Source organism: Chelonia mydas, chromosome 15 (genome assembly GCF_015237465.2).
Source record: "Chelonia mydas isolate rCheMyd1 chromosome 15, rCheMyd1.pri.v2, whole genome shotgun sequence".
NCBI lineage: Eukaryota > Metazoa > Chordata > Testudines > Cheloniidae > Chelonia > Chelonia mydas.
The window spans coordinates 10294555-10308683 of record NC_057856.1 but is presented as its reverse complement, the minus strand read 5'-3'; the positions used below and the strand labels follow the sequence as shown (position 1 = coordinate 10308683).

The following is a 14129-nucleotide window of genomic DNA, read 5'->3' as shown; positions in this document are numbered from 1 at the left end:
GTAAAAGAAGCTTAACTAAACAGGGAATGATACATCCTCATCCAAACTGTAGATGCAGCAACAGGCTACAGCAGTCCCTTGCTTGGTAGGAGGAAGTATGTGGGAAAGCCATCTGCTAAAACCTATTTCAGAAACAACATGAAAGATTCCTTCAATCACTTCCTGACAGAGGAAGAAGCAAATACTTTCTCGCATTCTAAGTAGAAGGTCATTATTATTATTATTTATATTACAGAAGCAATTAGAGGCCTGAACAGTGATTGGGGTCTCAGTGTGTTATTTGCTTTACAAACACATAGGAAGAGACCGTCCCTGCTCCAGAAAGCCTATGGTCTAAATAGACAAGATAGAAAGTGTAGGAGAAAGGGAGCATTATCTCGATTTCACAGATGGGGAACTGAGATAGATTAACCACCTCGCCCAAGGTCACAGAGGGAATTTGGATGTAATGAACCTGTGCCTTAACCACAGGATCATCCTTTGTCTCCTATACTTTTCAGAGTAACAGCCGTGTTAGTCTGTATTCGCAAAAAGAAAAGGAGTACTTGTGGCACCTTAGAGACTAACCAATTTATTTGAGCATAAACTTTCGTGAGCTACAGCTCACTTCATCGGATGCATACTGTGGAAAGTATAGGGAGAAAACCTGGATTTGTGCTGGAAATGGCCCAACTTGATTATCATACACATTGTAAGGAGAGTGATCACTTTAGATAAGCTATTACCAGCAGGAGAGTGGGGTGGGGGGAGAGAAAACCTTTTGTAGCGGTAAACACCCATTTTTTCATGCTTTGTGTGTATAAAAAGATCTTCTATACTTTCCACACTATGCATCCGATGAAGTGAGCTGTAGCTCACGAAAGCTTATGCTCAAATAAATTGGTTAGTCTCTAAGGTGCCACAAGTACTCCTTTTCTTTTTGTCTCCTACACTTGATACTTAAACATTATAATGAATTTCTAAGTCATATTTATGCATATCACTCCCCTGCATTTAGGCAGAATCAGAACTAATCAACTATGTGTCAGACATTTTACTGCTTACAGATATTCTCCTTTACCTCAGATTGGGGCCTGTACCAGACTTATTACAATAATACTTTGTATGTGTGAATTAATCCAACATACAACTGAGATTTTAATCACAAATCAGGAAACTCAGAGGTTGCTGTGGAGACCTTAAACTTTTACTTTTTTATGTAGGTATCACAATAGTCTTTCATTATGATCTCAATACCCCCCACCTTGAATTTCAAATTTCCATGAATTTCAAATGGATACAATATTCTTTTTCACTCCCCATTTTAAACTGCTGAGTTGTGTTGCTCTGTTTTGTTACAAACAAACCTCCCCAAGGAGCTGCATTTCAAGGGTAGGTTAAGTACCCGTAATATAATAATATTAACTGTTAGTAGTAGAACTTTACACATCTATGCCGCTTTCTCATCTGAAGATCTCAAATCACTTTACAAACATTAATTTATCCTCTCATCACCCCTGTGAGGAAAGAAAATATTATCTTCAGTTTTACAGATGCAGGAAAACTGATGTACAGAGAGCTAAAGTCACTCACATAACACTGCAAAGCACTTCTACCGGGTAAGATATCACATATATATCTTCAGACTAAGATACGGGATCATTAAGAGCAACAGTTACATTACAGAGGAACAACAAATGTAGAACACTAAGCATTCTTAGGTAGTCACTCATCCATGTACTAATCAGGCTTAGATTAAAAAACAGAAATTGGATAAAATGAGCAACAATCTGATTTCAAGCTATTAGACCCTGCCACTTCAACTGCAATTTACCAAGATTCCCATGGCTTCATCCCAGTAAGAATTTAAAACAAAAGATGATGATGATGAAAGATGTATATTAAATGTCAGGAACTGTTGCACAGGTGCCAAACTGAAATGCTGAGAACTACATTGCTTACTAGTATCTGAAGTTCACTCAATAAATTCTCCCCATAAATCCACCCTCTTTATCTCTAAGAAGGGGGCTGATTGTCAATGCATATGTGAAATTCAGCACCAAGACTGAAGTTCTAAAGAGATGAGTGCCCCCCCCCCCCCCAGTGTCTTTGTGGGACACACAGGTTCTGTAGAAATGGATAAGGAGGGACACCAAGCATAGATCTCTGGAAGTAGCAGGGATTTAAAGGACCAAAAAGACCAGTTAGGACTTGGATGGTGGTGGAACACTGTGACTCTTTAGTGCCATATGCTATGTTTGCACAGTGCAATGTGGCCCAGACCGAGGCCTCTAGGTGTTCCTAATACTATAAATGCTATATAATTATAATCCTGTGTGGCCCAAAGCCAAAGGAAAAGGTTTGTCTTTTCTGCAATCATCTTTCAGCTTGTTGTGATGCCTGCAAGCTACAACCCTTTATGTCATTGTCTTAATGACACTGTGAAAAGAGCATGGCAGTGAAAAAGTGGTCCTGAAACTGGCAGAAATCTGACTGGGACTAAGTTCACAGCCTGACTCATGTGAAGTCCTGAGCCTCTACCCCCTGCAATATCAATCTAACCTCCAGAATGTCTCTCTAGTCCTAAAGGAAGACCTCAGCCGTGGATTCATATCCCTCTTTGACAGAATTGTCATATGAGCTACGAAGAGCAGATTCTAGATAACTAGGTACTTATACAGCGCTATTAGTGTGGTATGAGAGTACTTCACAAACATTAATGAATTTTTCCTCTGCACCCGAGGAGCTAGAGAAGGATTATTAGACCAATTAAAAATAAAAACTGCAGACGGGGAAATAAAACCGATTAAGTGACATGCCCAATGCCACACAGATAATCTGTGGCAGAGCTAGGAACAAAACCCATAATTTCCCAAGTTTCAGTCCAATGCTTTAACCACAAGCTCATCTTTTCTCTCGTACAGAGACCTTGCAGAAGCTACAAACACAAAAAGACAAAGTAAATGCACAGCTGCAGCCAGAGGCCCTGTGTCCAGCTACTGATATTCTCCTGGTGCCAGCACTGTGGCTCAGGCCTTATTTTTCCCTTTACCAACTACTGTGTTCCTATCAGCTCTAGTCAACAAAATCCTGGCTCAAACCTACACTTTGAGCTGCTGCTTCCGTAGTGGCCCCAGTTCTGGATCTTTAGCCTGAAATCTACACAGTGCACTGTACTGCTCCAAGTACTGCACTTGATACGCTGGAGTAATTTGCCACAGTCACATGAGACATTCTTGCAAGGGTACTACCATATGGACTGTTAAATTTCTATTGTTTCTCTGCGAGTACCATGGAATAAAGGAGGACAAAAGATACAGATTCTTAATTTTCTAAGATGGTTAGTTTTGGGGCCTGACAACCTTAAATCACCCGTTTTTAAATTATTGAAGGTATGCATTCAATCTAGACAAACTTCTCATCCTAGTTTTCAATTTTCAATCCTCCTTCATCCAGTGGGACAAATTATGCCTTTAGTAAAAATCATGTAACCCCAATGATGTTAGTAGGGTTTCGTATGTTTACCCATGGACAGAATTAGCCTCAGTGAGCGCATGATCTTGGGGTGACCAATTCTGCCCTCAGTTCTAACAGTACAGATACCATTTAGTTCAGTAACTGTCACACCTGGGTAACTGAAAGCAGAATGAGGCCTTTGGTGTCATCATTAAATTGACAGTAGATTAGTCTTGCCCTGCATATAGTACAATATTAATAAAAAGAAAAGGAGTACTTGTGGCACCTTAGAGACTAACAAATTTATTTATACTCCTTTTCTTTTTGTGAATACAGACTAACACGGCTGCTACTCTGAAACCTACAATATTAATGACACTTCAAGCTGATAGCTGTTTAGAAGTCTGATTTAAGTTACTGGAGAGGAAAAAAGAAGTTGGATGAAAAATATCCAAAAAATAAACAGAAAACAGCCTTGATTGTACAACTAACAATATGTGAATGTGTTGTGGATCACTTTGAAGAGCCCATTTTCAGGGTATGAACTGCAGTTTAAGGACAGTACGTCTTGTTACGGGTACTGATGTAGTTTGACCAGAGACATGGATTTTTTTTTTTTTTTTTTTTTTTAAGGAAAGGGTCTTGCTCATTTGTGTAAAAGGTTGATTACAGAAGAGTTCAAGACTTTTCTGAATGACAGATTTGACTAATGATGTGGGGACTTCCACCTCCCCTGCGCCTGCCCCTGCTAGAAGGCCTCACCTTGCTGAGCTGATCCAAGAGTCTTTGGTTCTGTTCAGATAGTTCCTGGACAGCTCGTGTTTTTTCTCGATCTGCTTCACGAAGGTGAACGTGCTGCTTCTCCAACTCATCCTGTAGCTGTTTCACATCGCTCTCCAACTCGGACACCCTTCCTTCCCATTCCCCTTCTCTGTTCTCAAATCGTCGCCTTAATTCGTGTTTCTCTTGCTCTAGATGCTAGGTAATAGAAAGAAAGAAAGAAAAAGATTATGAAAGCAGAAAAAAAAAATCAAAGGATGCTGCATGTTCCTACCAGATTCCCCATTCCCAGATATCCCTCATGTTTTGCATCAGCTCCTCCCTGTACTTTCATGCAGCAAACACAATACAAGAATTTGCTACTTCTATATGACTTGCAAATCTATATTAGAGTCAAGAAACAGGTACTGAAATCTCTCCCTATTCCAATAATAAATCTGTCCGTGTGCTTTGTAGATAAATGGAGGAAGTCAAAAATGCCAAATTTTGTTTTGAGTACAAAGAAACAGCAAAGCAGAGTCTGAATGTCAATAAGCAGAAAATTTAGGTCACACAGACCAATTAATAATTTAGACAAACATGAGTCAACTCAAACAATTTTTGGGAGGGGGAGGGGGGGTTAACCTAGTACCATCCTGTCATTCTTATTCTGCTCTCACAATCACAGATCTTTAAAACCAGTTTTGTGGTACTTTAGATACCCTGCAATAAAACATGCTTCTTGTCAAGTGGCTCTTTCTGTCCTAACTGAGTACATAGTATTACTGTGTGCTGTAAAACAGCTATTGTTTTCCACACCAAAGGAGGCGGGGGGAGGTGGGGCATATCAGTGGCTGGTGAAGTGACTTCTGTACATTATATATGTATGCATATATTTAGGACCAGATTTTCAGAAACTGACTTTAGTTTTTCAGTCACAATTTTGCATCCACAATTAATGGTTTGTAAAAATCCGGTCGTTAGAAGTCTATTAGAATTTGCACGTTTTGCAGGGCCAGTTAACTGAAGGCCTAAAAATGGAGACTTGGCTAAAGTAGAGCTGAAAATTTGGTCAAATTGCTTCCATAGTATACCCTTTTGCAGAAAAATCCAGGAGGGCTAAAGTTGCTTGGAAAACTCAAGTTCAGAGAGTTTCTGGGGTAACAGAGGCCACATTTGCTTGCCTGCAGACTGGTTCACAGAGTGAAGCCCTTTCCTGGTGATGCTCCAAGATTCTTGGGGAAATCTTGGGTATCCTGAAGAGTGACAGCCTCTGCTTGCTACTCCCTGGGTCCCTTTGTCCCACATGGCAAGCTGGCTCCATCAGAAGCCATGCTGCCAATGTCTCCTCTCCTGAATGTGGTCCTCCTTTCAAGAAAATGTGACAGCATGGGACAAGAGGCCACTGGGATTAATACAGACAGCAATTCCCATTTTTCCCAGAGTACAATCCCACAGTGAACAGGTCACTATCTCCCCCTCCCTTCATGTCCATAAACCTATGGGGAGAAAAATCACACAGTATTTATTTGGAGTGGCTTCTTTGGTGTCTTTAATTCTTTAATTATAGGTACCGTGTTAGCACCTGAGTCTCAGTCATGGATCTGCCCCATTGTGCCAGGAGCTGTACAACCAAATAAAGAAAGACAGTCCCTGCTCTGAAGGCTGACATCTCGATTTTAAAAAAATCTCATGAGGAAAAGTGTTTCCTACTATTTTAATGATGCTACAGTTGCTGCAGTCTATGGGATATATGCTAATTTTAGCAGGCGAGGGGGAGTTATGCATGTATATACCCACACATCAAGCCAAAAATATCCTCCTTTATAGCTCACTATCTCATTCATTGCTAAGCACTATTCACAAGGATATGGGGGGGAGGTGGGGGTTGTGGATAGAAGACTGAACCTCAGCATGGTGAGTATAAGTAGCACAAACAGATTATAATCAGTTTCTCAGTTGTATAATTCTCAGTTGTATAAAAAAAGATATTGAACATAATTCAGAAGCAAACTGTAAGCCTATATACAGGACCAAAATGACTATTTTAAAATATTGTGCTCATTTACTGCAAAAAGATTAAATGGAAGAGGTGTACAGCAAATGGGAATCATATTGTTTTCGGGAATGTAGTTACCAGGAAGACTTAACAGCTCTAGCCTAGTTGTCTGGTGAAGGAGATATAATAAAAGGTATTGCGGGATACCACTGCAGAGTCAAAAAAGAGTAGAATCCCCCAAGATGGGCTGACTAGATTTGTTTTGTCTCTCTCTCTTTTTTTTTTTATTTTTATAATTTTTTTTGGTCTCAATAACAGACTCTTCCTATAATCAATCCTTCCCCAAACCTGGAGTCCCTGTAAGTTTGATGGAGATCTCTAGTGCATTACCATGCTATTTAGTACTGACTGGAGTGAAAGAACAGACTGTTCTAATTGCTATTTCTTTTCTAGCATTTATTTCTACTCAGAACTGAATTCCAGAAGACATTCTATTCTGAAAGTGTGCTTCCTCATCCAGTTAACTGAGTTGGGTCTGTACTGACTTAAAAAGACAGGATCAAGTGGGAGTTGCCTTGTTGACAAGGAGAAGCTGCACTGCAAAATGCTGGAAAAAGGACACAGAAGGGAACAGAGGCATTAATTGTTTTAACTCCTTGCAGAGGATAACAATGAGATTCAGAGAGTATCTCAACTATAAAAAGATCTGGGATTCCATATCTGGAAATGAATGTAAACTCTCACTAAGCACTGAGAAGTCTGTCAAATTAGGTGTGCTTGGTACCAAATGCAGAACCTTAGTAAACCAGGCCATCAAACACACAGAGAACACTTTTAGAGATAACAAAGAGCTAATTGTGCATTGTGTATATGTTTTCAGAGGAAAACAAATTTATGAATCTGCAAAGGATCAAGAGTGTATAGATATATAGCTGTTTTAGTGACTCCAGAAGAGCAGCCCAGTGCACTGTTAGCTGGAAAGTGGATACACTGGAGAAACTGCACTGAATTCTCAGTATTAGCTCTGAACAGTTAACTTGGGAGGAAAGGAGGAAATGTCCCTTGACAGCAGCGAAACTGTAACCAGGGTGATCTCAGCTAACATCTCAGTTTCAGAAAGCAGTAATAATAAATTCTACAAAGGGAGAGAGAAACTGCGATATATAGGGAAAAGGATAAAATAAGCACAGCTCTTTTCCTTTCCCTGCCCCCCAGTCTCTCTTGCTCCCATTGAAGTGAATGGAAGTTTTTCAATAGACTAACTTTTAGCTTGATAAACACAGGATTATCAATGTTTTTTGCAGTATTGTGTAGCCATGTTGGTCCCAGGATGTGACAGAGTCAAGATATTATCTCAAAACACCCTGTCTCTAAGGTTAAAACAAAAGCAAATCTAACTATTAAACAATGCACTGGGAGTGAAAAGGGCTAAATATTAAAAAACTTGTACTTTGGGGGAACATTACACTAATAAATAGTGTAATTAAACAATATTTTGAACAAATGTCACCTTCACTACTGTTGCTATCAGAAGAGTAAAATTACAGAGAAGTTTTACTATGGAGATAAAGTTATTTGCTATAGTAAAGTCTTGGGTTTAATAACAAAAAGACAGATATCACTTTAGGATGAAAAAGCTCAGAGAACAAAGGACTTTGGTACTTACAGTAAATTCACAAATCCTCTTGAATTTGCAAAGATATATGACTCCACAAGGAAGACAGGAATATGCTGAAGTGTATACACAGGGTCAGTGTCAGGTAATGGTTTCAAATTAGAATGTTAATCTGTCATTGTTCAAACTAGCTCTAAAACGGTGTTCCCTGGGTTTAGTATTTTCAACAACATTTACTGGTGGAATTAGAAAGGTCTAGTGTAAATATCTAAGCAAAGAACTGGTGTAATAGTAATACTTTATATAGTTGTGTCATAGAATTGGTCCAAGAGAAGCTGTCTGCACAAGCCCTTTCATTTATAATCACTCCATTTCAACCTAAAAATCAATACATAGCTCAATCCACTGAGTTCCTACCAAACAGCCTTTCCCAGCTATTTATAGGTATTTTCAAAGCAGACAGTTCACACACACACACCCCATTAAGGTCATCTGCTGGCATACGTTATCCATAATAGCCAATTGCTAAGGCACAAAGATTATGTACACAGTACCTTCTACTTTAAGTTTCAATTCTGAAGTATTCCCAATTCTAGACTTTAAAAAAAAAAAAGTTTGTACGTCCACAGTTAAAAGGTACCTACCGTTCTACCTACTTATGCAGGGTCAGCACCTACTTCACAGACCTTTCAGCACATTATGTTGTAGTCTGAATTAGTACAAATTATTCAAAGTTCTATACAGTAAAAAAAATTGAAAGGAGGAATATTTTCCCTTTATTGCATAATTATTTTTTTTTCCAAATAGGGTTTTTCCTATTATCAGCAGGGGGCATTTTCAGCTGATGCCCTGTTGAAGGCCTTTCCAGGTCTGTCTTGGGTTCTCCCATTATAATAACCACATGCCTCATCTCCAGTAAACACAAGAAAGGAAGGTACCTGTGTCAAGGATTACTGTTTTCTAGAAGACCAACCACACCAGAGAAATGTTTTAAAGACAGTGGATGGGCATAATTTGTAACTGAAATGCCTTCATGCAGTTCCATATGTTCCAGTAGACTATCGAGTTGTTCGATTATATACAGGTGATACAAAACTAATACAAAATTAACCTCAGTTTATTTCATTTTCATTAACTGTAGTTCCCATGTCAGGTTCTGGTAGGTCTGTAGACAGATTTTTGCAATGTTGTATACCTTATCTTTGGGCAATCAAAGGTTTTCATGGTTTCCTCCCATCCCCCACAGCCCTAAGACAGGAGGTCAAGGCAAGAGCATCTCTAGGTTTCCATATAGAAATCTTCTTTTCGAAAGAACTGACCCTTGTAGCACAGAGTTCATACATTTTATACACACTAACAGCACATTACACATTCAAAGTAAATTGGATAAAAAGGACTTGTGCCCGAAACCTCCAAACAAGTCCCCAAAAGTTACCTTTAAAGAAAAAGTAATTTGGCTGAAGATGGAAAAGGAAGGGCCTCCATTACTTGTGCCTTTACAATACAATGCTCTAGCAAGGCCTCTTAATTTAGCATTGCCAGTTGGTGGTGAAGGAGCAACTGAGACACACAAAAACTTGCTGTGAAGAAAGGCCTCCTCCAGGCTTTCCAAAGGAGCTCGAGTCTCCCTGCTCCTCCGACCTCCCTCTGTGTCTCTCTCTAGTCCTTGGAGCCAGGGTACTTCCCACCCCGAATGCCAATGCATCGCCTTCCTTTCACCAGCCCGGCCCTGCAACTTAGGTGAAACGCTCCTTGTTATCCCTGGACCGCAGGTTTCTCCCCCCTTGTACAGAGTCCCTCAAGGGCAGGTTTCCAGAGCCAAGTTCTCACTTGCCCCCACACATAGTGTCACTGGAGCCCAGGGCTTCTCCTCGCCCCACCCGCCATGGGCACGCGGCTCCGACGCTCACGTCTTCGGCCCCCCCCCCCCCCCCCAGCCAGTAAGTGAGGCTGGAGTCGCCCCCGCCCGCCCCACTGCTCGCCCCTGCGGCGCAGCCCCCCACCTCGTCCCGTGGGCGAGTGCCCCTGAGGCCGGCTCTTCCCCTAGCCCAGATCACCTAGCGGCCGGGTCCTCCGCCCCCCGGCCCCTCACCTCCAGCTTGTCGGTGAGCTCCTGGTGCATCCGCTCGTACTGCCGGCTGATGTCCTGGTTCCTCGCCAGCAGCGCCTTCCCCAGCCGGGCGGCCAGCACCAGGTCCTTCTCCTTCTGCCTGATCAGCGAGAGCAGCTCGGGCTGCTGCCCGGCCGGGGCAGGCCCCGCGTCCTGCTCCCCGGCTTGCTGCTGCCGTTGCTCCCCGGCGGCGGCCAGGAGAGCCAGCTCCTCCTCCAGCGCCAGCTCCAGCTCCCCCGGGCCGCCCTGGAGCGGGGCTAAGGCGGCCGCGGCGGCCGCGGGGCTCCGGGCGGCTGCTGCTCCCGCGGCCCCCGGCAGCTCCATGCAGCAGGCGCTGTCCAGCTCCGCCGGTGCTGAAGCGGCGCCCGCCAAGCCCAGGCAGTAAGCGGCCATGGCCCGCCCCTCGTGCGCTCCCGGCTGCGGGGGCAGGCGAGCCCGGCCCCCGCCGCTGGGGCTGCCGCTGCCCCTTCTCCTCCCTCACGCTGGGCTGCGCCAGGAGCCTGCGCCCCGCTCCGTGCCCGCGCCGAGCCGCCGCCGCGCGCGCCGCCGCCCGGGAGCTGGCGGGGAGCCGCCTTAGCCGCCCTGCTGCCGAGCCCGGGCTGTCTCAGCGCGCGCGGGGCGCCCCGCTGCTGCTGCTGCTGCTGCTGCCGCCGGCCGCGCTCCGCAGCGCTGCCGCCCGCGCCCCATCTCCGCCGCGACGCCTGCAAAACATCGCGCTGCAGCAGCGGCTGCGGGAGCCTCGGCGGCGGCCGCCCCCCTCCCAGCCCTGACGACACCAAACACCTGTTTTCCGAGGGGCTCTGATTCGCCGAGCCGGGTAGCTCCACAGGCCGGCACCCAGGTGCTGCCCTGATTAACCCCTCCGTGCCCAGAACAACATCCCCGCCCCCAGGCACACGCAGGCGCCGCGGCCCCTTCCAGAGAACCCGCCTTGTACTGACACCCAGGCACAGGCTGCTCTCGGGGTGGAGCCGGAGTACGCGGCCCTGACTGGGCCCTTGCCCTGCATATAGTGCGTTAGGTCTTCTCCAGACAGCCCCTAAGGAACAGCACAGCCCGCTGATGGAGTCCCCTGGCGCCCCTCGCAGTGCCCGGGGCTGCGCTCTGGAGGGCTGGCTGCAGCGCTGGCCCAGTGCAGGGCCTTCAGCTAGGGAAAGCCTAGGAGAAGAGATGAGGCTGAGCCTAAACCTGCCCATTCATACTAAGTAGGAAACTATTAGCGAGCAAAACCAGACAAAGGCGAAGAGTTCAAGCCAGCCCAAGGCAAAGCTTACTGGCAGGATTTGCCATCTAAGATGCCATGATGACGGTTGCCCTCGAAATTACCTCAGATTAGTCTTGAAAATGCGCATCAGATATTTCTTTATAATAATGCTACTCACTTTAACAGGAGTAACATCTTCAAAGCACTTTATCAATGTAACCGAATACTAATACTCTGCACTTACATAGCAGCTTCCATCTGAGGACTAAAAGCACTTTATTACCATTAGTAAATTAAACCTCACAGGCCCCCTGGCATAAATGTTATCACCATTTTACCAGACAATGAAACAGGCAGAAAAAAATTAATTTACTTGCCTAATACTACACAGCAAGTCTAAAGCAGAGTCAAAATTCCCTCTCAGGAGTTCTTCACTCCCAAGCTTGCTCAGTCCACTAAACACCACTACTTCTATTGTTATAAACCATGATCCTCTTAAAACCTGCCAGATTCCAAAAACAGCCCTAATGTTGAATTTCATCCTGCCTAAGATTGGTTCCTGAAAATCAGGCTCTTTATGGTTCTCAGATCATTCAGAACTCATATTTGGATGAATCATAATCTAGAGTATTTTTCATAGACATGGTTCTCAACGCACAGTCAGTATGGTTTACTGGTCAAAGCAGGGGACTGGGATTCAGCCGGTCTCCTGGGTTCTATTTCCAATTTACCAGGGACTTGCTTGTTATGCTGAAGCAAATGACAGAGGGCCTCATTTTCAAAAGTGGCCTCTAGCTTTGGATTCCCAACTTTGGACAGATAGGGCTCAACTGGAATTGTACCCACTCAGCCTTCTGAAAAAAAAACAACAACAACAACACAATTTATGTGTCTAAAGTTGAGCAACAAAAAGTGAGGCACTTAAAACTAGAGTCTACTTTTGAAAATGTGGGCCTTATTCTCTCATTTATCAAAGAATGACATAACAATGTCTACTTTGTAGGCATGTTGTGAGAATTACTGTAAGAGCGTCTCTGATTTAGGATACTAATGACATGATCAAAACACTAACCTGTTAATAGGGTTGCTGTGATGGGGCATCTGCCCCACACTGGCATGGAAGGGGTCAATAGACCCCTAAGGAGGCTGGGCAGGATCCAGCCAACAGGCAAGAGGCTGTGAGGAAAAGCCAATTAGGGCCCAGCAGGCCCATATAAACATAGGGCAGGGCAGAGTAGAGTTAGTTAGCCCTTAGAGCTCAAGGAGGGAGGACTGGGGGCCTTGTTAGTGCATGCATGACAGAGCAGTGTTAGGCAGGAACAGGGGAGTGAGAGGGTGCTTCTGCCTGCTAGGAGTGGTGTGCCGTGCCCCTGGAGTAAGGGTGAAGAAGATGCTGGGGAAGTGGCCCAGGGAAGTTGGAGGGGATGCAGCATGTGGCTGCTATCTACAGGGTCTCTAGGTGGGCCTGGGACCTGCCACTCACCGCTGGGGAAATGGCAGGACAATTGCCTGCAGTTGCCACTGGGAAAGTGGCTGGACAGTTGTCTGCAGGGCCCCTGGAGGGAGGGAAGCACAGACTGTGATGTGGCTGGAGGGCTGTGTCATAAAGATGACACTGCAGTCCTAGGAGTGACATGATGGTGGGTGAGGCACCACTGGGTGAGTGCGTACTGACCGGCAGACCTAATCCCCAACATGGCCAGCAGGAGGCACCAGCATAGTGAGTAAAGCCCTGCCACGATTGCTTTTAATGAATTTTGGGGGAAGGCATTTCAAAAAAGCTTATTGTAAAATATAACAGTTCATTAAAGAAATTCTAGTTTTCAGTTAAATATTTTGTTTTGAAAAGTTTGGAGAATCCCATTTCATCCTCTTAATGAGAATGTGTGAAAAATTAACACTATTGGCTAAACCTGTGGGGCACACACATGTACAAATTCACTAAAAATGTGGTTGACAGACTTTTTTTTTTAAATGCTGAAAGGAAGTAGAAACAGGTGTTTTTTTTGTTTTAATATATACACACCCACAAATCCTCTTCCATATCTCTCATAAAATGATGAGATCTGATCCTTGCAGGCCTCCAAGCCAAAGAAAATACCATCCTACCCAAATATCTCTAAGGAGAGAGCCTTGTACCCCTTAGAGTGCCATTATGTTATCCTAAGCCCTACTTGCCCTTTTGGAGGCCTTGGTTAGGCTTGCTAGGCTAACGAGGTGCCTTATAGCATCTTTATGGCCAGCAGGTTAGATTGGATAGCTGACTACAACTCCCAACAGCCACGGGGGGTTGCCATCAACTGAAGATGATTACTTTTGTACTTGGATAAAGTTCGTTTTAAAGGCAGCCTCAGTGACTGTTGGGAGTTGTAGTCAACTCTAGGATTAAGTTCCCTCTCTGGAACAAGGGACACCACAGAGGAGTGGGGAACCACCACATAGCCAGGCTCCCTTGAGATCTTTATTAGGGTATTTTGCTAAGGGCCCCTTTTTGGGGGGGGGGAGGGGGTAGGAGAAGAAGGAAAGTGGTGCTGAGATTTCAAATTATCACCATTTAAAAATAAAAATGGTGTCGTCTTAGCTGTGGTTGAATTGAGACCCCTTTAAGGAAGACTACACTTTTGTAAAAAGAACAGGAATTTTACACAGCTTTATCCCGTTAAAGGTTGCCTCTAAATTCCCATGCCCTTCAGGGGACTCACTTGAATTCAGTCTATATATCAATAGCTAGGACATATAATAAGTTGGAGGGTGGGGTGAATTCTGTCTCACAACTGAGCTGTATCCCTTCCTAGTGCTCATGAAGTTGTCAGACTGGGAGCCCTAAAAATCTTCTGTTTATCCAGATATGTTATAGCATGAGTTGTGGAAATGCAAACTTCCCTCTAGCTTTCTGCCAGTGGACCTTAACCCTGCATTAGAAGAATAACTTGGAAGATAACTTACCCAGCATGCCTACTCAGTCCTTGGGCTTTTTCCTAACAATGTCAGTTAATGCAAACTGTGG

The 14129-nt window shown here is 44.2% G+C and overlaps 1 protein-coding gene and 1 long non-coding RNA gene across 5 annotated transcripts in view; one reads left to right on the top strand and one right to left on the bottom strand.

Moving 5' to 3' along the window:
• The window catches only part of LOC119563769, a 41259-nt gene extending 32798 nt beyond the window's left edge, over positions 1–8461 (top strand). For both annotated transcript variants that reach the window (XR_006285996.1, XR_006285997.1), the window contains one exon: positions 6647–8461. This is a non-coding gene — a long non-coding RNA (uncharacterized LOC119563769). The remainder of the gene's footprint in view (positions 1–6646) is intronic.
• The window catches only part of BICDL1 (BICD family like cargo adaptor 1), a 67965-nt gene extending 57590 nt beyond the window's left edge, over positions 1–10375 (bottom strand). For all 3 annotated transcript variants that reach the window (XR_006285995.1, XM_043529378.1, XM_037878657.2), the window contains exons 1-2: positions 9901–10375; positions 4198–4413 (exon numbers count right to left, since the gene is read on the bottom strand). Coding sequence is in view for 2 of the 3 variants with exons in the window: in XM_043529378.1 (XP_043385313.1) it covers positions 4198–4413; positions 9901–10311 (627 nt within the window). In the remaining variant the exon portion in view is untranslated. The remainder of the gene's footprint in view (positions 1–4197; positions 4414–9900) is intronic.
• Between the last annotated feature and the right edge of the window lie 3754 nt (positions 10376–14129).